General features: G+C 40.2%; 1 protein-coding gene across 4 annotated transcripts in view; it reads right to left on the bottom strand.

The window, feature by feature from the left end:
* Window positions 1-253: 253 nt before the first annotated feature.
* The window catches only part of GAUT7 (galacturonosyltransferase 7), an 84,128-nt gene continuing 59,751 nt past the window's right edge, over window positions 254-24,630 (bottom strand). For all 4 annotated transcript variants that reach the window (XM_010280589.3, XM_010280591.3, XM_010280590.3 and 1 more), the window contains exon 10: window positions 254-1,130. In XM_010280589.3, the coding sequence (XP_010278891.1) occupies window positions 852-1,130 (279 nt within the window). In that variant the 3' untranslated portion in view covers window positions 254-851. The remainder of the gene's footprint in view (window positions 1,131-24,630) is intronic.

Here is a 24,630-nt window from a genome sequence, read left to right as displayed (position 1 = left end):
TAGAACAGTTCTTGACCAAATCAATGGTTTTTGACTAGTCTTGACTGAGCCAGACCCAAAATCCGGATTGGGTGATGATTTGAACGGTCCCACTAACCGGGTCAACGACGAGTTGAAAACATTAATTTCGAGTATACAAGTTTCTAAAATGTTAATGTCCATTTACCATTTCGTTCCATCATGAATCGAAATCCATTTAGAGTAGACAGAAACTGGCTTATAGCAATTCTGTCGAAGGATTAAACTCACAGGATTAAACAAATTTGCATGTATTTGAAATTGAATAGCAGTAACCCATTTCGGGGCTTTGAACCAACAATCACTAGTATCACATGAATATCAGCAATTGAATGCCTTTGTAACAAGTTTGCACCCAACCACCTCCCATGTACAAATGCATTTGTTGCGACTCGTACTCTCCCACCTCTTGTACAATATTTTCCAAACTAGGCAACACATCTAAACTCTCTTTTATCTCTAGATGATCACACATTGCACAGAAAACCTCATCTAGGAACCTTTTTTAACTTAACATCAACACTCTTTCACCGTACTTTCTGCTTTTAGCCACAATTGCAGATAAAATCGTTTTCATTCTAAGAACTTACCAAGAAAACAGCCGTCCCCGCTGTAATGATAGTGACAATTCTCTTCAACTGGTATCCCCATTGTCGATTTTGATAATGGTGATAATTCCTTCAGCACAAGCTAGCTTTGCCACCCTAGCAATTAAAATCTCTCTTTGCACTGGAAATATATCTAAAAAGCTCAGCACCCCTCCTGCTAAGCCCTCAAATATCGAGGATTTTAAGCTGCTGACATCTCATCACTAGGGACTATAGGCTGGCCAGCTATGGATTAACGTTGCACTCACCCATAAACTGATCGTCTTGCTTCAGAAACTTCTTCCAGTGTTTTTTATGCTTTGGAATGCCCAGCTCAAGCCATGGTTTCATGTTTCCATTGTAATGCAACACTGCAGCATTCTTAATGGCTTGAGCATCAATATTGTAGTTGTGGCCAAGTCCTGACAATGCCCACAAACCATCCAGAGGATGAACCGTGTCCTTGAATGTTAGCAAGTTTGCAAGCAATACTCCAGCACTCTTCGATGCCACCCTCATGCCACCCTGCAGCAAAGGCAAACAACCAAATGTCAAGGTAAGAAAGTACAACTAGATGTGAACTATTTTATCCAGATATTCTATTTATTGGTTTTGGCAGTAAAGTTTTATATAGTACACCATCTTTGCCTCAGGCAAATTCAAGTTGCTATCAACCTTGGGGATTGTTCTAGGGGTAAAATCCCTTCACTAATAGGGTATTCAAGTAGTTCTTCCACCTCCCCCCCACCAAAAGGCTACGTTTGCTTTGATAGAAAACAAGAGAAATAGAATGTTGAGGGTAAGTTCTCAAGGATTTTTGTGAAATTCCTCGACTTTCCCTCAATTTTCTGTCTCTCTTATATTCTATCAAAAAAAACACAGAAAACGGGAAAAGAGAAAAAATAGAATAAAATACACAATTGCATTGCATAAAACCAACGGCTTCAAGAACAGTCTTGTAATTTTAGAAACCATAGACCTGGGTATGATTAAGGTTGTGTTTGATACCATTGTCGTTTCTTCTTTTGTTTTTTGATAAATAAGACTTTGAAGTTGAAGCAGACCATTGTCATTTCTTCTTGACACATTAGGGGTTGATCAATACAAATTGGTGAGACATTTCTTGTAACATCAACATAAGAGACTTCAACTAAAAAAATGCATGTCATTGCTGTTTAGTGGTAAAACAACAAATTGAGGCTTCAACTCTAAACAGAAATGACTAGTCCCCCACTCCCCCACATGAATTTCTTAGTAAATGACTCTTCTGTGAAGTGAGAGCACATTTTTCTCACCAATTTGTATTTGATCAACCAAACGTTTCTAGAAGAAATGGCAATGGTACCAAACACAACTTAAATATATCATGACTCCCTCTCAACAAAGTGCAGGATCCAGTGAAGTGTCAAATGAAGAGGAAAAACTAATATGTGGACAAGCATCTTTAAGTTGGAAAGTAAGTCCTCAAAAACTCTTCCCAAGTTACCTGTTTGCAGCAGTCTATGTGGCAAAGGTATCTAGTTAATCTCAAAATTAATAATTTTTAAAGGAAATACATTTTCAAAACTTGACTGAGATAAAATAGGAAAGCAAGGTAAATTTCCAATCATCTCAAGGGTTTTGAGCACTTCTTAGGAAGGCTGTCGACAGAAAGAAAATCCGATACCCGATCTAACATCTGAAACAATAACAATCAGAGTCCGATCAGATGTAAGCCTTGCCCCAAACTATACGAGGTCATCTACACAAAACTTGTTTCACTATCCTATGCCATCTGGTGCCAGATTGTTGGGTTTCTGCCCAACACAGGCTACTTCAAGGGAGTTTAGTGTCCTACACAGAGAGAGAGAGAGATTAGTGAAGGGGACTCATGCTTTGTTCTCTTTTACCAAGTGTTTTCATGTTATATAGCCATACATCATCCCAACTGATTGGCATGTCCGGCAAAAGCTTTAGTAACTAAGTAATGATTACTCAAGATACACATGATTTAGTAACCAAGTATGATGGCATGGGCTCAAACTATAGAAATAACAAACATCTCATTCTCATGGTTGCTCTGACAGACCCCCTTGATGCACGGTCATGGTCTTCAATCTCTCAGAAGGCCCAATATGTTGTGGATCCTCAGGTGTGGGCTGCAAACTGGGAGTTGGGGCCATGTTGGGCCCTAATATCTCTCCCCTCCTTCAGTTCAACCTTACCCTCAATGTTGAGGAGAGGGAGCTGGTTCTGCAACAACTCGGTACACCTGAGTGGCATCTTCAGGAGGGAGGTTAGTCCATTCTACCAGTGCTTCTTGTATAATCTTCTTTACTTATTTAACCCATCTTAAAGCCCATGAGCTTGCAGGGTTCAGGCAGACATAATCAGCCAACTGGAAATCTATTCACCGATGTTTCTGAACTTCATCAATTGTTGGGCTCAAAATAGATCAGTATCTCATTTCTAAGACTGATAAAAAAAAAAGTATCACATCTGTACGAGTCAAGTGTCCATACACTGATGCAACAGCAATGGATCCCTTCTTGTAGGTAAGTATTGATAGCAGGTTGCAGACATACAAAACCCAAAGGAAGCATTGTACCATAGGCTAGCCCATGGTAGCCATTTCACCACCACTAAGGCTTCTCTCCAGCAAAGCATCAAAGATAAGCTTCAATACAGTGATTTGTCACTTCAGCTTGGTCATCAAACTGAGGATGATAACTTGTTGACTTGTGGAGTTGAGACTCTGTAAGTGAAAAAATGCATCCTAGAACCAGTTCATAAATGTAGGGTCATGACTGATGACCATAGTCCTTGGGGTACCATGGAGTTAGTAAACATTTGGGGCAAACACATCAGCCACTTGAGTTGCACTGTAGGGATGAGATAGTAGTAAAAAGTAGCCATATTTGTTAAGTCTATTTACAATACCCAGAATGACAAACTTGCCACTGAAAGGTGGGAGCTTGGTGATAAAATCCATAGAAATGTCTTCCCTCGTGGGGTGGAAGTATTAACCTTCCTTTGTAAAACATAATTGAGTCAATGTCTGAGTAGTCAGGCAAGGAGAACAGGTTAACGGCACACTGATCTTCGAGTCATTTGTCGTCTTTACAGTGTGAGTTGTGTCAGTATGGGTCAGTCCTAGAGTTGATAGTTGTATGTTGAGTCCTTTTGCTTTGGTTCATTCAGATGTTTGGGGTCCGATTAAAATAGTCTTATAATGGTTAAAAGTATTTTGTCACTTTTATTAATGATTGTTCAAGGATGACATGGATTTATTTAATGAAAGAAAGAAGTGAATTATTTTCCATTTTTCAAAAATTCCATGTTGAAATACGTATACAATTTAGTGTTCCAACCAAAGTTCTTCGTTTAGATAACGGTCGTGAATACTTTCTTACTTCCTTTCAACAATATTTAGAACAACATGGCATCATTCATCAAACTTCATGTGCATCCACTCAACAGTCTCCTTGAAACTGCTCGGTCTATTCTTCATCATATGAGTGTTCCTAAATGATTTTGGAGTGATGTTGTGCTTACTGCTTGTTTCCTTATTAATCGGATGCCCTCCTTCATCCTTCATGGTTGGTCTCCCTTTTCTATTTTGTTCCCCACCTTGTCTCCCTTTCCATTAACACCCCAGGTCTTTGGCTATATGTGCTTTGTTCACAATTTGAGTCCTTGGATAGACAAGTTGGATGCACACTCTATTAAGTGTCTTTCTTGGCTACTCTTGGACCCATAAAGGGTATAAGTGTTACAATCCCATTACTCGGAAGTTCTATGTCTGTCCTGATGTCACCTTTTTTGAGTCTGTCCCCCTCTTCTCAGGACCTGAAGTATCGATATCTCCACCCTTGCTTCCTCTTCCTCTTCCAGTTTGTGATCCCGTTCTAGTTGTTCCAGTTGGGGCTGACCTTTCACCTACTCCAGTGCAGATTCCTACTAAACGACCACCGATCTAGCATGTGTATACTCATCGTCAAACACTGGCTCCTCCTCTAACTTCTACCTTGTCTACAGATCCTATAAAGGGTATAAGTGTTACAATCCCATTACTCGGAAGTTCTATGTCTGTCCTGATGTCACCTTTTTTGAGTCTGTCCCCCTCTTCTCAGGACCTGAAGTATCGATATCTCCACCCTTGCTTCCTCTTCCTCTTCCAGTTCGTGATCCCGTTCCAGTTGTTCCAGTTGGGGCTGACCTTTCACCTACTCCAGTGCAGATTCCTACTAAACGACCACCGATCTAGCATGTGTATACTCATCGTCAAACACTGGCTCCTCCTCTAACTTCTACCTTGTCTACAGATCCTGTTGTTGCTCCTGCCCCAAAACCTTCAGGACTTGATCTTCCCATTGCTTTACGAAAAGGTAAACGTAGTTGTACCCTCTATCCCATTTCTAATTTTGTTTCAATCTCCCGCCTTTCCGCTTCACATCACTAGTTTGTTTCACTATTGCCATCTATTTCTATACCTAAGAATGTCCAGGAGGCTATTACCTCACCTGGGTGGCATCAGGCAATGGAGGAGGAACTCTCTCTCCTTCAGTAAACTTAAATGTGGGAGTTCACTACTCTTCCTCCCGGTAAGCATGTAGTGGATTGTAAATGGGTGTATATTGTTAAATACTTGCCAAATGGTAGTGTGGAGTGTTTGAAGGCCAGACTTGTTGCTAAAGGTTATTCACAGTTGTATGGAGTGGACTATATAGAGACCTCTCCAGTGGCTAAGATTGGCTCCGTCCGTGTCTTTATTTCCCTAGCAATTACGTATAATTGGCCCTTGTTTCAACTTGACATTTAAAATGCCTTCCTTCATGGTGACCTTATGGAAGAGGTATATATGGAGCAACCACCTTGGTTTGTTGCTTAGGGGGAGGATGGTAAGGTGTACAGACTGAAAAAGGCAATTTATGGGTTGAAACAATCGCCTCGTGCTTGGTTTGGGAAGTTTAGTAAAGTAATGAAGAATTTTGAAATGAAACAATGTCAAGTTGACCTCTAAGTGTTCCAACTATGATTCAGAATCCAAAAAGATTTTATTAGTGGTCTATGTGGATGATATTGTAATAACTGGTAGTGACAAATTGGAGATTGATAAACTAAAGGTCTTTCTACAAAACCATTTTCAAACAAAAGAACTTGGGAAGTTAAAGTATTTCTTGGGTATAGAAGTTGCTAGATCAAAACAAGGTGTAAACCTGTGCCAAAGAAAATATGTTCTTGATCTGCTGGATGAAACGGGATTGCTAGGTGCAAAACCGGCCGAAACTCCCATGGAATCAAATGCTAAGTTGAGTAGTGATACAGGGGAAATATTTGATGATCTTGGAAGATACAGACGGTTAGTGGGGAAGATTAACTATTTGACTATCACAAGATCAAACATCTCCTTTGCAGTCAATGTGGTGAGTCAATTTATGCAAAACCCTCGAATACCTCACTGGGATGCAGTTCTTAGAATTGTAAGGTACCTGAAGGGAGCTCCAGGCCGTGGGTTATTGTACAAACCAAGAGGAAGACTTGAGGTAATTGGGTATACAGATGCGGATTGGGCAGGCTCGGTGTCGGATAAAAGATTTACTACAGATTATTGCACATTTCTTGGAGGAAATCATCTGACATGGAAGAGTAAGAAGCAGACCATTGTGGCAAGGAGTAGTGCTGAAGCCGAATACAGAGCCATGGCACACACTAGATGTGAATTAGTATCGTTGAGGAATCTCCTACAAGAAATCGGATTCTCCATGGACAGACCTATGAAATTGTACTGTGACAATCAAGCTGCACTAAACATCTCATCTAACCCTATTTTTCATGAGTGAACAAAGCACATAGAGATTGATTGCCACTTTGTGAGGGAGAAGGTCCTTATTGGAGAGATTAGCACAGAACATGTGGGTTCAGGTGATCAATGGGCAGATTTGTTTACAAAAGGCATAAGGTTAGGGAGAGTGAACTATATGTAACAACTTGGGATTATGTGACATATATTCTCTAGCTTGAAGGGGAGCATTAGAGCTAGCCGAATAAGGGTAGATTAGTCATTTTATTCAGTTATGTTATGTGCTTATGTGGAAGTTCTAATATTGACTTCCTGTCCATACTTAAGTGGGGGCAGTTTAGTCATTGTACAACTAATTAGAGACTAATCTACATTATGGTCGACTGATAGGGTTTAGCTATCAGGTTCGACTGTTCTTCTTCTTCCTTCTTCTTCTTCCTTCTCCCTTACTCTCTACTAGTTCGAACTACTTAAACATAGTTGTTAAAACAAGATGTCCAAGCTTTGAAACAATGGAAATCGTGGAAGGTATGGTAACAGTGGATGCAATTGTCAGGGCAATAGGCAGAGTTTCCTCAATTGGCACTTCAATGATCTGTAGGTAATTAACCTTCAAGTGGCGGAGCGGAAACCAAATGACATCCCTCAAGCCATGGATTTGTTCTTCGACGGTACATGGTAATCTGGTTGTTGACGGGTGTCATGGTGGGAGAAATGTTTGAAGGTTGAAGACAGAGGACAATTGGCTAGACAGGTGACAAGTGGCGAAAGGGGCTTGGGAAAAGAGAACTGCCAGTTGGGGCATGCTTCGTGGGAAGCTGAAAAGCCTCCTCCGAACTCTCCTACAAAGGTCTGCCCTTCTATGGAAATTAATTCAATCTCCATTGGAAAAGGAGATAAGAAGGCAAACAACAAATCTTTTGTTGAGGTTTAAAAATTTGGGGCCACATCAAGGTCCACAAGGGTACCACTTTCTAAGGAGAAAAAGGGGCCAATCAGGTCTGATCCATCTACCTCGATGACGAAACAAAAAAAAAAAAGATTTGGGTCGGGGAAATAATCTTAACAAAGGGGAGATATGTGAGCCACTTAAGGGCCCAGAACGCGGTCAAGAGTCAATGTGGTCCAGGTGAGGGAGAAAGAATATAAGGGGCTAGAGGGCGGCCAACAGATATAAATGGGTGATGGGGCCCGCCATCTAAGAATGCTCAGCAAAAATTTTAAGAAACCCAACTAGATCAAAAAGTTGGAAATAATAAGGGTTTTTCATGGAAAGTTTAATTTAGGCTCGATTACAACTACAAGAAGAAGGAAAAGCAATAAAAGAACTTTGGCTTCGAAGAATTCATTGGACAAATGGGTATGGTAAATGGTGAGATACAAAGCAGGAAAGAAGATCATCATGATCGAAGAAGATGGCAGTTTGCAAAGAGAGAAGAGGAAGCAAATGTTTGATCTATGTCATGGTTTGGAGGTTCAAATCCAAGGAAAAACACTCTTTCAACAGCGACACAGAACCCAGTGTTTTAAAAGTGCAAGGTGCAAAAAAGGCACAAAGGTCAATTTGCACCTGAGGTGCAAGGCACAAGGCGAGGCGTGTGCCTTTTTGAAGCAAGGCACATAAATAAAAAATGTTAAAAAATAAAGAATGCCAAAAATTCAAAGAAAGTGCAAAAAAAAATAATAAACATAATATTAATAAAAAATATAAACTTAAATTTTAAAATAAATGTTTTAAAAAACCTATTATCTAAAATTAAAATACATAAACATAACAAGTAAAGCATATTCAAATGTGAATTTAAAAATAAAATCAAACATATAAAACATTTTCAAGCATGTAAAACCCACAATCACTTTCTTTCCTCAATTGCATTACTTAAAGTAGCTAATGTGATGTAAAACATATTACACTCCTGATTCTACAAGCCACCTTTGTGCCACACCCCTCAAGGCAAGCCCAAACAAATCCATGTTAGGGTCTTAAATTCTTAGTTCTCACACAAAAAATAATGATTTTATAATTTTAATTGCTTTTTAAGAAGATATTTTAGTAAAATTAATGAATGACCATTACCAAATAGGGGGTTCTCGGAATTTTAAAAAGACACACACCTAGGCTAAGGCGCAAGGTGCATCAGGCGCACACCTAGGCGCACCAGGTGTGTGCCTTTTGAAAAGGCTGCACGTAGGACCTGGGCGAGGCATTTACCCTAAAATGTGCCTCGCTTGTGTGCCTAGGCACGCCTTTTAAATCACCGTTAGAACCAAGAGCCTACTAGAGCTATTGAAGGTGGTAGGCAGAAGGATGAAGCGCTCAAAGAAAGGATGGAAGTGAACACTGGAAATCATAGCATGCCTGAATTCTGAGGTAAGTTTGAGATAAAGGAAATAGGGGAGGATAGCGATGGGCAACAGAGCAAAGTTTACATTAGAAAAAAGAATGTAAAAACTATCAAGGAGACAAGAAAAATCAGGTGGAGGTAGGAGACAAGGAAAATGATCCAGAAAGCTTAGGAATGGATTTAAAAGAGGGGAAAATGAGGTGGAGGTGGATAACGAGAAGGGGGAAATCCGTAAGGACAAAGTTAGAGGGGAGAAGAGGGTGGAGATTGAGAAGCTAGTTGAGAAACAGGCGGAGGTGGGTAAGTCATTTGGCCTGCACTTTTTGGAAGGGGAGAGTGTGGTTAGGAAACCGATAGAGATATTTGATAGATGTAGAAGGGATGAAATGAATAAGAAACATACAATTCGGGAGGGAGGAGAGGAGTGGGATGGAAGAGAAGAGATGGAAAATCACTGGGTCGAAGAAGAGTAAAGAGGGTAGTGGAAGAATCTTGTAGGGGAATATAAGAGGGATTGATAAAGGAAACTGATTTCCTGGAGTGCTATGAGGTTCTTGAATTCAAAGCTAGCTTTTCTAGTTTGGCTGTAGCAAATTTGCAAAAGTTTAATCCTTGTTTTGTTTGTGGCATTTCAACCTATGGGAGTAGATGGTTACCAATGAAGGGTACTGTTCGAAAGGGGGATATCATTTTGAAGGGGGTGGGGGATTCAGTTCATTAGGAAAGGATGATGGGAAGTAGGTGAGTGCAAAAACTACAGGATCTAGGTTGTAACGAGGTATGAGAACTGTTGAGGTTTCTTTATCAGATTTGTGCAGATTTAGTAGTTGTTTTTGTTTATTTATTGTTTAGATAGGAAGTGGGAACCACAACACTCTTGTTGGGTCCCTTTTTAGTGGTTCTTTCAAGTTATTTATGCAGCTTTATGTGTTAGCCGCCCTATAAGGGCATATTAGTCATTGTACCCTAATTAAAAGTATAAATACTAGTGAGGAGAGCAGCCAGAATTGATTGCTCTCTTTTTCTCTCAATTTCTTCTCTTTCTCTTCTTCTTCAAGAAACATCTCTTTTCTTTACAAATTCTTTGATTCAGCAGTTTTCTACATGGTATTAGAGCAAGGCTAGGGTTTCTTGGAGTTCTTCCATGCAGTCCTAGATCAGCTGATTGCATGAGGAGATAAAGGGCTGATTGATCTACTTCAGACTGCCCAGTTCTTGGATTTTTTGGTGGGTTTCAATCATCAAGAGGGTGATCTGTGTTTCGGCATCAAAATCAGGAAGAACTGGAGTGTGGGGAAGAGTCCTAGTCAATTTGGACTCTTCAATTTTGATCTGATCTTGGGCGCTTGTACCTTGTTGGATTCACTTTTCTAGGAGTTTATGAACCTTCTAGATTGATCGACTCACTTTTCACACCGGTGGGCAAAGAGGGATTTCTCTCTAGATAGGCTTTTCTTCTTCTGGAAAGGTCTATTACCCTTTTGTGTGAGATCGATTTGATCTAGAGGCTTTCTACCTAGTTATTTCTTGTTTTTGAACTGTTTGAAGTTGAAATGGAGAGTTGGAGTACTGAGCAGATGTCCACTAGTAACAAGGGTCTAGGTGTGGGAGGTACTAGTGATATTTTTGGGTCTAGAATTATTACCACAGTGAAATTGGATGGTAGAAATTATTTAGAATGGGATTGGGGTACATCATTGGGGAGGAGAAGAAACCTAAGACAAATTCCTCCCTATGGGTACAAGAGAATTACATGGTGATGTCCTGGTTGTGTAATTCTATGTTACCTCACATTGGTAATATTTTTTTGTGGGCTAATACTGCAAAGGAGAATTGGGATGGAGTGACTGAAAACTATACTCGAAAACAAAATGTAGCTAGAGCCTATTAGTTAAAGAATCAGGTGATTAATACAAAACAAGGAGATAAACCACTTTCTATGTATTTCTCCATGCTAAAAACACTTAAGCAGGTGATAGATCACTTAGAGACTATGGTTTGGGAGAATATGGAGGACGCAACAACCTATCAGGAGTTGGTGGAGAAGAATAGGGTCTTCGAGTTCTTGGCTAGATTGAACCCCGAATTTGATATTGCTAGGCAACACATCCTTTCGAGAAAAAGTGCTACTCTTTCTCAAACTTATGCCTTTTTTTCTGGAGAAGAGAGCAAGAGGAATGTCATATTGAGACAGCTTGGGATTGACCAGCCGGTTATGATAGTATAGTCAAATCTTAAGCCAAATGGAGACAAGGGGAGTAGTGAAACTAGGAGGGAGGATAAGGACTTGGTGTGTGACTATTGCAAGAAGACTAAGCATACTAAAGACACTTGTTGAAAGCTCTACCCACACTTCATATCAGCTTGGGTCAAAAACAAAAAGGGAAATGCAAATGTGGCAATTACAGGAGACTCTTCGGGACCTCTTACCCAAGCTGACTTGGAGTCCATTGTAGTAGCAACAATTAGAATTGAACTGGAGAAGTATGAACAAGAAGGATTCAACCGATTCTAGTTCTTCAGATGGGAGCAGAGTGCAGGATCCAATCACACTACTTCCTTTGCTCATATAGGTAGTTCATATGCAGTTGCAAATTATGCATCCAGTTGTGCTCTGGTAGAAATAGAGTCAGTAGATGGTTCCCATATTCCCATTGTTGGGAAAGGGACAGTTAAAGTGACTGATGACATCACTTTATCCTGTCTTACATGCCCCTAGACTCCATACTAATCTTCTTTTTGTGAGATCTTTGACAAGAAATTTGAACTGTTCAATGACTTTCCTTCTTCGTAATTGTGTTTTGCAGGATCTAGAGACAGAGGACGATTGAGAGTGGTCGTGAGGTGAATGGAGTCTACCTTCTGGATGAGATTCCGAGACATCAGAGCCATCATGTTAGTAGCAGTAATGGATAAGAGTTAGTGAGTCAGATTCAAGGTTCAAAGTATCGAAAATGCCAAGTGTATCAGAAAGGCAATTTTAAGAGATGTATCAAGATACACGAGTATTGGAGAAAAACAAAGATATGCGTAGATACGCTTGGAAACACTATAAATACTTTAATAAATCATAAAAGTATATCAATAACACTAAATATAAGACCTCAATGAGGTGTATATACATTAAATTAATATATTTTAATGGTTTTATGAAGAAATATATTGTAGCTAATTATAATTTCATTAAACATATACTTATCTATAATTTATAAATTATAATTCTTAAGTTTTAATGTTTTATGGGATGGGAAAAACCCAACTCTCTTATTCAACCATAAAACATGCATTGGCACAACTTCTAAGTGAAAATATAATAATAATTATTTATTATCGATTTCAAAAAATTATAAAAAATAAATAAAAATTATATAATATAATCAAAAAATAGTTATTAAAGAAGAAATTTCAATTGCTTTGTGGATATGATAGATCATCCAAAGAATTAAATATTCAATCGTTGTAATCAAATGATAAAATATAATTAATTAATTAATTAATTTTTAATTCTAAAAACATAAAAAAAAATAATTATTAAATAAGAAATTTCAATTGGTCTGTGGATATGATAGATCATCCACAGAATTATAATATATTCACTTTTTTTTATCAAATGATAAAATATAATTAATCATTATTTACTTCTTAATTCTAAAAATATAAAACATCAAAAAAATACTAAAGAAGAAATTTTAATTGCTCTATGGATATGATAGATAAACCCATAGATCTAAAACATATTTAGTCTTTATGCAGAGAAAAATTACATTTTCAAATTTTTTTATTAATTTATATTTCCCCAAATATCTTAATGAAATTTCCATAAATTTATTAATAACACAAAAAAATATGATTTTGAATGTGAGAAACGTAGATCAACTTAAATTTAAATATTCAAGAAAAAAAAATGAAATCACAAGATATTATAAAAAATTGAAAGAACTTGCCTATTTTTGCCATATTTTTTCAAAATTTGAAAAAAAAGTCAAAAAAAATTAACGATTCACACTTGTTTCTTGCAAATTTTTGAAAAGTCATTTGGGGGTGAAAGAACGCTTTTTTCAGGGAAAATAAGCTTGCTTTTCCCCTTTATGTTTTTTCAATTTTTGGTTGTATCTTTTCGTTGATACGTTACCGATACGCCCCGATACACCCCAATACGGGTCCGATACACATGAAAAAAAGATGAGATGTTCAATTTCCATGCGTATCCCGTATCTGTTTTTCAAAGATACGATATAATACACCTCGTATCGGGTGTATCGTATCAAAATTTTAAACCTTGGCCAGATTATGTTCTGTCATAATCATTTGGCTCATCTTTCTTTCAGTTTATTAAGATCTTTGTTTCCAAAGTTGTTTGAGCATGTTCAATTATCTAATTTGGAGTGTGAAAGTTGTCAGTTGGGAAAGCATTGTAGACATTCTTTTGAACCAAGTAATAAAAGTTCTTTTGCTATTTATATTGTTCATATTGATGTATGGAGACCTCATCATATTTCTTTGATGGGTGGTTACCGTTATTTTCTTTTGTTTGTGGATGATTACACAAGATATTCTTGGATAAATTTATGAGATCACATAATGAGGTACCTATTTTGGTGCAACAGTTCTACGAGATGGTTCTCGCCCAATTTGAGTAAGGACTAAGGTTTTCAGATCAGACAATGCTAAAGAATACTCTGAAAGGATTTGACCAGATACCTTTTGGAGCATGGGATGATTCATCAGAGTAGTTGTACATATTCACCACAGTAGAATGGGGTAGCAGAGACGAAAAATAGACACATTATGGAGGTGGCAATAAGTGTTATGGTGTGTGCTTTAGTTCTTGTTCATTTTTTGGGGGGATGCAACATTGTCACCTAGGCAAAAGCACTAGGCAGGCGCCCTTTGAGGCTCACCTCGCCTAATCGCCAAACAGTTATGTACTATGTATTATAAAATACATTTTTGTTCTTTATTTTTTGACATTATAATTATCAAATAGGCATTATTAAACTAAAATATTCATTTTGTGTGTTTATATACTAATTTCTTTTTATTATTTTTTTATTTGTTAAGGCTTAATCAATATAAACATTGCTAAATGCTGTATTGAACCCCCAAAGACTTTAATGCGACATTAGTTTCATCTAGATTCTGGCAGGAAACCCATTGCATGGAGTTTTCTCGGTCCACCCCTCGTTTTAGAAGATGATAGACGGGAATTCCCATCTGACTTCTCCCTCAACTCCCTTGTCTTACCCCGAGCCACGTGACCACTTAAGTTGTCATGTGGTTCAATTTGTTTCTTATTCGGCTCTATGGCTAACCCGCCCAAGACCCCGACCAGTTCAGACAAGGCAACTCGGTTTAAGTTGGCATGGCCCCAAACATATTTTGCCACATCAGCATAAGAGAGCTTGCCTTCTCAGTCTCTATTTGATTCAAAAAAAAAATTTGAATTCATTTCCTTAATTGGCTTACTTGTCAATTGACTGAACCAATTCTTTTTTATCTTCTCTTGTAGGTCAGTCTTCTCCCTCTTCCCCTTCTGCCATGTGTTCTCCAACCTTTCCAGCACAGCATCGTCTTCAACCTCAAGTCGGCTTCCACACAATGACACTTTGACTCTTGAAGCCACTCACACACTATACCAGGCATCTTCGGAACGTATTTCAAAAGAGCGGGGTAGGTTTACATGTCAGATTCCTGCCACTCGAAGCTCGACTACAGTCAAGTTCTGTTGATTTGTCTCCAATAGAACTCTGCCCAAACTTCGTAATTCAAGTACAGGTTCGCTCCACAGATTAAAGGGGAGCCCAAACAACTTCATCAGAGTGCTTTCTTCTTTGAGCTCTACCTCGTTACAAATTGGACTCCAGTTTTGGACCTGAATCAAACCACTATCTACAGTTACTGTGTCGAAGCTCAGTTCCATATTGCCAACATCAAGAACTGCTTTTCTTTCTGCAAACAGAAGCAAGATTGCATCAACCTCCAATCCTACCTTCTAAGCTACAGAGTCCAAAACTTTTGTCTAGTCCTTCACCCCCTTATCAGCCATTAGAGCCATTCATCTCTACCACTTATCACTCCCGGCTTCAACCATTACTTTACTATGTCCATTTGAGCAAGTAACCATAAGACAACAAGGCGGTGAACTCTGATCTTCAATATTATCAAGTGCATCAGCTTTGCTCGCCTCCCCCTGCTCCTTTTTATCCTGCTCTACCTTATTCATGTCAGAGACAGCCTCTTGCTCTTGCTCCTTCCTCTCTGCAACTATAAGAAAGAGTTGCACTTCCTCAGAAAAGGCTTTCCACCCCATCTGCTGACTTCCTTCTAGCACACATACCATTTGTCTACTGATTGTGCCAAAAAATTCTGTTACAATAATATATCAGCCCTTTCCATTCCGTCTCAATGCCACATCAATTTTTTTCCCAGGTAAAGTGATGGTGTTTTTCCAACCCTCTTTATTGATGGAGTTCAGTGCACCATCAACAAATCCTTTCACACACAGAATTGCCTCCTCTGGTAAGAAGACTGTTTCCCTACTTCCTTCTCTGATTTTCAATATACTCTTACCTTTGGACCAACCCTGTTTGAACCTGAAGCTCTTTGCCTTGATCACCAACTCAGACCTCCACCTACCTGTTTTTCTGAAGTTCTCGTCGCCCCTCATTCTGCTCACCCCCCCACCCTATTTTTCCGATCATGCTTTAATGCTATGGATGATGATTTTGGAAGGAATTGGAGGGGGTAAGCCAGGAACAGGGGATCCCTTGGTGCCACGGGGGTGATTTTAATATAGTAAAGCAAAGGGGGGGAATGAAAGGGCGAAGAGATGGGAGAGAAAGCTTGGGAATGAGAAGGTTTGGCGACTTTATCAGGAGAAATAGCCTAATAGATCCTTTACAGAGTGGTTGTAGGTTCATCTGGACAAATGGGCAATGGCACCTATATTAAAAAGGTTGGATAGGTTTCTTTTCTTAGGAGATTGGGAGGAGCACATGGGTAAGATGGTACAAGAAGCATTACCATTTTTCTACCAAATCATAATCCAATAATTCTTACAAAGTTTTTGGTGAGTGGTAGTCCAAAACCGTTTAAGTTTGGAAATGTGTAGCTTGAGCACCCAAACATTCTAGAATGAGTGGAAGAGAAGTAGGGTGGGCTGCAAGTCAATGGGTCAACTGATTTCAAGTTAGTTAGGATAAATGTGTGGAATAAAGCTATGTTTGGAAGTGCAGGGAACAGGAAGGAGTAGGTTCTCAAAAAAATGGCTAATTTGGACAAACTAGGGAAGGATCTGTATCTAGGGAGGAGAAGCTGGAGAAAGAAAGATTGGAAGCTGAGTTGGAAAGGATAATTCATAGAGAAGGGGAGAGTTGGAGGCAAAAGTCAAGAGTGACATGGCTAAAGGAGGTGACAAAAAATACTGCCTTCTTTCATGCCTATGCTAGTGCTAGGAGGAACTTTATCTCAAGAATACAAGTGGAGAAAATGGTGGAGTCATGGAATGAAATCCAAGAAAAGGTGGTGGGGAGATGGTTCCCAAGAAATTGAGTTTTCAACAAATTGGATTGAGAGGGAATTCGATAGGGAAGAGTTTGTTCAGATGTTTAAGGAAATCCACAGCGAAAAGGTGCTAAAAAGGATGGCTAATGCCACATTTGTTTCCTTAATTCCAATGAAGGATGGTGTTATGGAGTTGAGAGATTTCAGACCAATAAGTTTAATCAGCAGCACTTTTTTTTTGATAAATGAATGACAGCCCGTATAAATTGTTGGAAAAGATTTTATCAAAAACACTGCATGAGGTGGTGGGAGAGAGGCAGATGGCTTTTGTGGAAGGTAGACAGATCTTGGATGGAGTTTTAGTGACAAGTGAATGTATTGACTCAAGAATGAGGAGTGGAAGAATGGGTTTGGTTTGTAAGATTGATATTGAAAAAACCTATAACCATGTGGAATGGGGAATCCTACAAGACGTTCAAAGGTTAATGGGTTTTGGAGAGAAGTGCAGAAGCTGGATGTTTGCATGTGTATCTACAGCAATGTTTTAAAACGCGGAAGCGTGACACGAGGCGTTCCACTACCTAGAGGTGTGAGGCGTAGTTCAGAACGCAAGAAGCGTAAGCCTCCTTAAGAGAAGGGGGGTTAGGACGAGGATGAAGAGGAATGGGGGATCCCATTTTTTCTTTATTTTTAATAAATATCTTTTATGTTAAGAAGAATAAAGATGCATAACACTAGTTGAAAGGGAGTGGGGAGTCTGGGGGGTGAAGCCCCCCAGCTGAAGGGGCAGGGGGCAAACCATTTTCTTTCCCCTTATCATTTCTTCCGTTCCCTTTCCTTTCTTTTTCTTTCCTTTTATCTTTTTTTCTTCTCTTTCTTTTTCTTTCCCTTCCCTTTCTTTTCCTTCCTTTCATTTCCTTTTTTTCTTTTTTCTTTTTTTTTGTCTTTTTATATCAGATGTGCATGAGGTGCATGAGGTGTATGCCTCTAGCATGCCTAATGAAAAAACACAAGAGGTGTATGCCTCAGAGGTGTCAGCACCTCAGGGCGTTTTGGGAGTGCCTTGCCTAGAGGCACGCCTCTAGTCGTATGCCTCCCACACCTTTTAAAACACTGATCTACAGTTTCATTCTCAATCCCTTATAAAAGTTGTTCATTGAATTTTTTTTCCAAGCATCAAGGGGTCTTAGACAAGGGAACCCAATTTCTTCTATGCTCTTTGTGTTAATCATGGAGGTGTTGAATATGTTGCTGAAAAGGTGTGTGCAGTTCAGGTTTGTTGAAGGTTTCGAGGTGGGTGAAAATGGACCATGTATTTTTCATTTACAGTATACAGATGATACTTTGATTTTTCTAAATGCATGGGTGGAGCAAGAAGGTGGATGGGTGTGCTGAGTTGAATGCAGGATTTGGGAACTTCCATTCTCTTGTATGCTGGTTGGAGGAAATTCAGCTTTAGTTGCTCTATACAAACCAATAGTTGAGAGAACTGAAAGAAGGCTGGATGGGTGGAAAGCAAAATATCTTTACTTGGGGGGGGGGGGGGATAAAATTAATTAAAACTGTTTATCAAGCTTACCAACATACTACCTATTGAGGGTGACATCACAAGTTGCAGAGTGGAGAAAATTCAGAGGGATTTCTTATAGGAAGGTGTGGGAGAGGGAGGAAGGGGCAAGAAGTTTCATTTGGTCAAATGGGAAAAGGTGCATAGGCCAAAGAAATGGGGAGGGTTGGATTTTAGAAGGGTGAAGATTTTCAATAAAGCATTGATAGGGAAGTGGTTGTGGAGATTTGGATTGGGGAGAGAGGACAATTTATTAAGGAGGAGAGTGGTGGTGGGGAAATATTGGGGGGGAGGGGTCAGGTTTGAGTAGGAACCAAGGGAGGTGAGTTCCTCCTATGGGGTAAGTGTTTGAAAAGGGATAATGTAGTTTAAACAGGAATTTAGAGGACTAACAAGCTTTTCAGTAGCAGATGGAGCATGGACCAGGTTTTGGGAAGATGATTAGTGTGGGGTTAGAAAGTTTGAGTTATGTCCAAGGCTGTATAGGCTGACTGAGACTAAAGTGACTGTTCTCAATGTTATGAGAGAAGGGGGGATAAATTGGTTTGGTGCCCAAGGTTTAGAAGGCCATTGCTGGATAGGGAAATTGAAGAATGCATTGCATTGTTGGGGAAATTGGAAGGGGTGAAAGTTTCAGCTCAGTCAAGGGATGAACTATGCTGGAAGGAGCGCTCAAATGGGAAGTTCTATGTAAGTCCAGCTTAAATCAAGCTGAAAGTGTGTGGGGAAATCCGGTTCCCCCTAAGATTGAAGCCTTTGCATGGCTTGTGGCCATGGATGGCCTCTTGGCTGTGGATCACTTAAAACATAGGGGATTCAATATGGCTAAAATATGATTCCCATGCAAAGAACATGAGGAACTGTTTTCCATCTATTTATTTCTTGCAAAATATCTGGATTCATATGGAATTTATTCACAGCTCTGTTTGGAGTAGAAACTCTCAGCCAAGTCTCCCTTCAGAGATTTTTTTCATCATGGCCAAAGATAAGAGGAAGTAAGCAAGGCTGATTTGGAGTTGCATTCCATTGGACATATGCTGAAACATCTGGAAGGAAAGAAACAGAAGAGTTCTTGAAGACAAAGCTTGGAATCTGGATAGGATGGCAGCAGCTGTTAGCAAATCCGCTGCAGATTGGGTCCTGGTATTACCAGAATTTAGACAAGTTACCAAAGAGGACCTTGGGGATAAGCTTGGGCTGTTTGTGATATTTGTCTGATTGCAGGTGTTCCCATAACACCTGGCTAGGTTGTATCAATTTTTTTTTGATAACTTGTATCATTTTTTTCTTTTCTAATGACATTTTATTTCTACTATCAAAACCAAAAGTATGCCTTCCATTTATTGCATCTGAAGAACAGTTAGTAGATGCCTTGATCAATCCAAAGGGAAAGCTTCAGCATCATGTAAGCAAGTTAAGCATGACTAACATCTATGCTCAACTTGAGGGGGACTGTAGAGATATTGGGCCAAATGGGACCTAATCATTTGTCCTATTTTTGTTATTTATGCTAATGAGTCTTTTCTTATAAGGGCCTATTAGCCTTTTTTTCATGTTTGTAAGATGTTGCCGTAGTTGTCAAGGCAATGCCTAGGCGACGAGGCACCCTTGGAGGCTCACCTCACCCAGTCGCCAAGCAGTTTTGCATATTGTGTAATAAAATACTTTTATATTTTTATTTTTTTAGATTATAATTATAAAATAGACATTATTAAAGAAAAATATTCATTTTTTGTGTTTATAAACTAATTTCTTTTTATTATTTTCTTATTTGTTAGGGTTTAATCAACACAAACATTGCTAACTGGAGAAGAACTTAAAATTTTGTCTAATCAACACATTTCTTCTTCCACATCTTCTTCTTCTTTTCCTACAGCAAAAATAGGGGTTCAGCCCCTATATTTTTTGAATTTTCTTTCCTTTCATCTTTTTCTCTCATAAACATGTTGCTTTTCTAGACTTAAACATGAAGTTTATAATTTTCTTATGAAAATTATGGATAGTTACTAAAGAAAGTTGGTTATGGAACCTAGGGAACTACCCTAGGATATGTGATTTTTACATAAAAAATCCACCACCTAGGCAATACCTAGGCGCCCCCCCCCTTTCGCCTAGCCTCGCCTTGGCACCTTGAAAACTATGGATGCTGCCCATTATGGATGCTGCCCATTATGTGCCCATTGCTGATCTGTAATATTATGTTAGAACCAATGCTCCTTACTTAAATAAGGGCACATATGTCTTTTCCATTATTTTAATAATAAAAGCACATGTCTGGCTGAATGGGAGTTGGGTTTTTTGACTTCCAGTTCGAACCAGACTTTCTCCTTTTCTCTCTCTCTCTCTTTCTTCCACCTTTCTACGTGACTGATCTCAGACAAATAGAACTCCAAGGCAGGCCGAATCATAACATGGTATCAGAGCAACTTGAATCTGCCTAGATTTCTATTCTCTGCGCACCCAATCTAGGGTTTCTCTTGGTTTTCCTGCATTCAACTGGAGATAAGGAAAAGGGCTGAAAAGGAGTGATCGCCCTCTCCCCTTGGAGGTTTCTATGCCTCCAGTCATGTCTTGTGTGGTCGATTGCTGTGGTTTCTAAGCCCTCCCCTAATCAATGTAGGGCTGATTCGTGTGGTGCAGTGGGTGTCTTGTCTGGACTTATTTTCTTCTCGTGTGGTTCCTTCAGTGATAAGGTAAGAGATTTCTATGCATGATTTCTGTTGTGGATCAACTGGGAAGTATGTTTCAGATCATATGTTGGGGTTTCAAACAGTAGCGTGCTAGGGTTTATGCTGTTTTTTTTGTAATTCGAAGGAAGAGTTGTGATCATATAGTGGTGAAATTTCAGGTAGCCGTAGGAGTAGGGTTTGTGGTGTAAAGAGTACAATTTTCAGCAACAACAAGTGCTGAAATCAGTGTGACGAGTGTGATCTAGTTGTGTGCAGTGTGCAGAATTCAGTGATAATGGAATTCAGCAAGTGTGCAGAATTGGTGATAACAGAATGGGAGATAACAGTGATTGTAAACCTAATGTGATGGTGCCTACAGACTACCTGAATGTTCAGATGACCTCTATTAAACTAAATGGAGAAAATTATGTGCCTTGGGCTAAATCTGTCGAAGTCTTTCTGAAGGCAAAGAAGAAGGCAAAACACATAAGAGAGGAGAAACCCTCCACTAAATCTCACGAGTAAGAAGACTGGGTGCAAGAGGATGCTCAGATCATCACATGGTTATGGAATAGTATGGAACCTAGGATTAGTGTAAATTTCATGTTTCTTGACACTACCAAAGATGTGTGGGACCATGTGAAGAAATTGTATTCGAGTCAGGACAATACAACCAGAGTGTATCAGCTGTATCAGGAGTACTTTAATCTGCAACAGTGCAATCAGAGTCTTGAGGAGTACTATGCCAGTATGAGAAACATACGTAATGAGTTGAATGTCTATCACCCTCTCACTTCTGATGTCAAAATTCAGCAACAACAGAGAGAACAGCTTGATGTGACTCGATTTTTGGTGGGACTAAAATCTGAATATGAACCAGTATGGGCTCAGATACTAGGAGGATCAGCTCTCCCTTCTTTAGAAGAGGTATTTGCTCGACTCCGGAGAACTTCTATCGGATCTACTGAGAACTCTAATATCTTAGATAGATCTGCCTTTGTTGTGTCAAGAGGCCATGGTGCTAGAGGTGGAGCTCGGGGAGCTCAGTCTGGCCGTGGTGGTAGTAGTGGTCCGGTGTATGGCCAAAGTGGCAATGGTGGGCCTACTTATAATCATGGTGGTGGTCGTATTGGGGGCAGAGATTCAGGAGGAGCCCGTGGTAGAGGACGTGGCTCAGGCCCGAGGAAGTGCACTCATTGTGGTATGGATGAACATACCATTAACTATTGTTATGATCTACATGGTGTCCACCCTCAACCTAAGCCAACATGCCGTGACTAGTGACACCAGTTCCAGCTTTAGAGAGGAGAACCGTTCATCTGATCAGATACCTCCTCCATCCACAGATGGTCCCGTGAAGGAGATGGTGAGTGTTCCCTGTGATGAATATGAGAGGTTTATCCAATCCACATAACAGCAGAACACGGCAACTTTCACTCACTCAGGTATGGCTTGTTTGGCATCCACACCCAATTCCTGGATCATTGACTGGAGCCTCCGATCACATGACTGGAACTCCAGGTGTGTTTTCTTCCCTATCTCATTGCTCAACATCACAATCTGTCACCCTTGCTAATGGTTCCACATCCTCAATTTGTGGTGTTGGTAATGTTGACCTAGACCCTGTATCCCTCTCCTCAGTTTTGTATGTTCCTAAATTGCCTTTTAATCTTATGTCTGTTAGTAAACTGACCAAATCACTTAACTGACCCTCAAGACAGGGATGAAGTTGGTGGAGGGCATGAAGCTGGTGGACTGTATTACCTTGACGGTGGTGGAAGAACTTCAACAGCTCTCCAGTCATCTCTTTCTCCTCTCCAGTGGCACTACCGATTTGGTCATTCGTCGCTAAAAGTTTTGAAGTCTTTGGTTCCGTCTTTGAATCAACTTTCTGTTTTGGATTGTGAGTTGTGTCAGTTTGGGAAACACCATCGTGTTCCCTTTAGTTCTAGGGTTGATAACTGTGTGCCGAGTCCTTTTTCTTTGATTCACTCCAATGTTTGGGGTCCTTATAAAGTGATGTCATATAATGGATATAGATATTTTGTCATTTTTGTAGATGACTTTTCAAGGATGACGTCTCTATCTAATGAAAGAAAGAAGTGAATTGTTTACCATTTTTCAGAAATTTTATGCTGAGATTCGTAATCAATTTGGTGTTCACATTAAAGTTTTTCGTTCTAATAATGGCCGTGAATATTTATCCTCATCATTTCAAGAATATCTGGACCAACACGGCATTATACATCAGACCTCATGTACCTACACCCCACAACAAAATGGGGTGGCTGAGAGAAAGAATCGCCATCTCTTGGAAACAGCACGATCCCTCATGCATCACATGAATGTTCCCAAACCCTTTTGGAGTGATGTGGTGCTAACTTCTTGCTTTCTGATTAATCGGATGCCCGTCCATCCTTGATGGTCATTCTCCGTTTACGATCTTGTTTCCCGCCTTGTCTCCATTTCCTCTTACGCCTAGGGTATTTGGGTGTGTCTGCTTCGTCCATAATCTGGGTCCCAGGATTGACAAGTTCGATGCCCGTTCTCTCAAGTGCATCTTCCTTGGCTATTCTCGAACCCAGAAAGGGTATAAGTGTTACCATCCTAGTTCTCGACGGTCCTTTGTGTGTGTTGATGTCACCTTCTTTGAGTCTACTCCATTCTTTTTGGGGTCCGGTGATGCTTCTTCTTCCTCGTCACCTCCTCCTCTTCCACTTCATGTTGCCAATCCTCTTCCCCTTGTTCCAGCCATGACCAAATACTTGCCTCTAGTGCCACCACCTGTTGAACACCCACCTATCCGTCAAGTGTATACACATCACCCACGCGTACCAGCTACTACTCCTCCAGCTACATCACCATCGACAGATCCGGCTCCAGACCCAAACCCCGCATTTGAGCTTGATCTCCCCATTGCCTTGCGGAAAGGTAAACACTTGCACCCTTCATCCTATTTCTACTTATGTTACACTTACCTTTCCGCCTCCCATCGCTAGTTTGTGACGGATCAGCCACCATCACCACCATCAAGCACGCCATCAGCACGCCATCTAAGTGTCTTCATGTGTCTTGGGTGGGGTCATTGTACTCTTTTTGTAAAGGGGGGTATGCCAATGGCAATTATGTAAATAGTAGTATGAATATTCAATATTTTGTTGTATCCTTCTATCACTTCCCCAAAAGCTTAACGTACTCTTTGAGAGGAGGTATGTAGTCGAGTGAATCAGTTGCGTGTAAAGGTTAAGCACGAGATCCCCTCGACACTAAACTATGTGCTTGTGCTTGCCACCAATTCATTGAATACAAAGAGCCTTTTGTCTAATTTGTGTACATTTGTTGTTGCTTTGTTGCTTTCTTATTGACTTCATAGGCTTACTCAATGACTAGCGAGTGCCGCACGGGGCCCCAACATTTAGCCCCGTGACAGTTGGTATCAAGCCCAACGAGTCTCTGTCGTGCCCTGCAACAACACCAACCCGATGAAGAAGCGAGATACGCTAGAGGAGATTCAAGAAGGGATCTCACAGGTTTATGGTGAGGACGAGCCTAGAGGTAGCTCTCCCAAGGACAAAAGCACCAGCTCAAAGCCTAGAAAGCGTGACAAGTCGGTTGACAAGCTAGCGACCATGGACAAGCGCATCATGCGCTGTGAAGCAGTGGTTGGAGAAACTCGTGATCGTGTGGACGAGCTTCAACTCAACCTTGAGACCATGGCAGTAGTTATTGAAAGATTGGAGGACCACTCCATTGACAGCTCCAACAGACCAAGCAACCCACTAGAAGACTTGGTGAAGTGCCTACAGACCCAGCTCGACGACTTGAAGGGTGAAGTCACCCTCTTGAAGAGACTGATGGCCAGTGCAGCCAGCGCCCCTGCTGCTCCAGCCTCGCCAAAGATCAAAGTCCACGAGCCTACCCCATATGCAGAGACCTGAGATGCCCGGGAACTTGACAACTTCCTATGGCAAATGGAACAATACTTCACCGCCACCGAACTTGTTGAGGAGGCGGCCAAGGTGCGTACTGTTGTAATGTATCTTACTGATGTTGCTATGTTATGGTGGCGCAGGAGATGTGCCGATGCAGAGTGAGGATTATGCTCCATTGATACCTGGTCTGTGTTCAAGAGCGAGATAAAGCGCCAGTTCTATCCAAA

The sequence above is a fragment of the Nelumbo nucifera genome, chromosome 5 (genome assembly GCF_055504915.1).
Source record: "Nelumbo nucifera cultivar China Antique chromosome 5, China Antique-T2T, whole genome shotgun sequence".
NCBI classification, from domain to species: Eukaryota; Viridiplantae; Streptophyta; class Magnoliopsida; order Proteales; family Nelumbonaceae; genus Nelumbo; species Nelumbo nucifera.
Note: the sequence above shows the minus strand (reverse complement) of the source record. Positions and strands in the feature narration are given on the sequence as shown.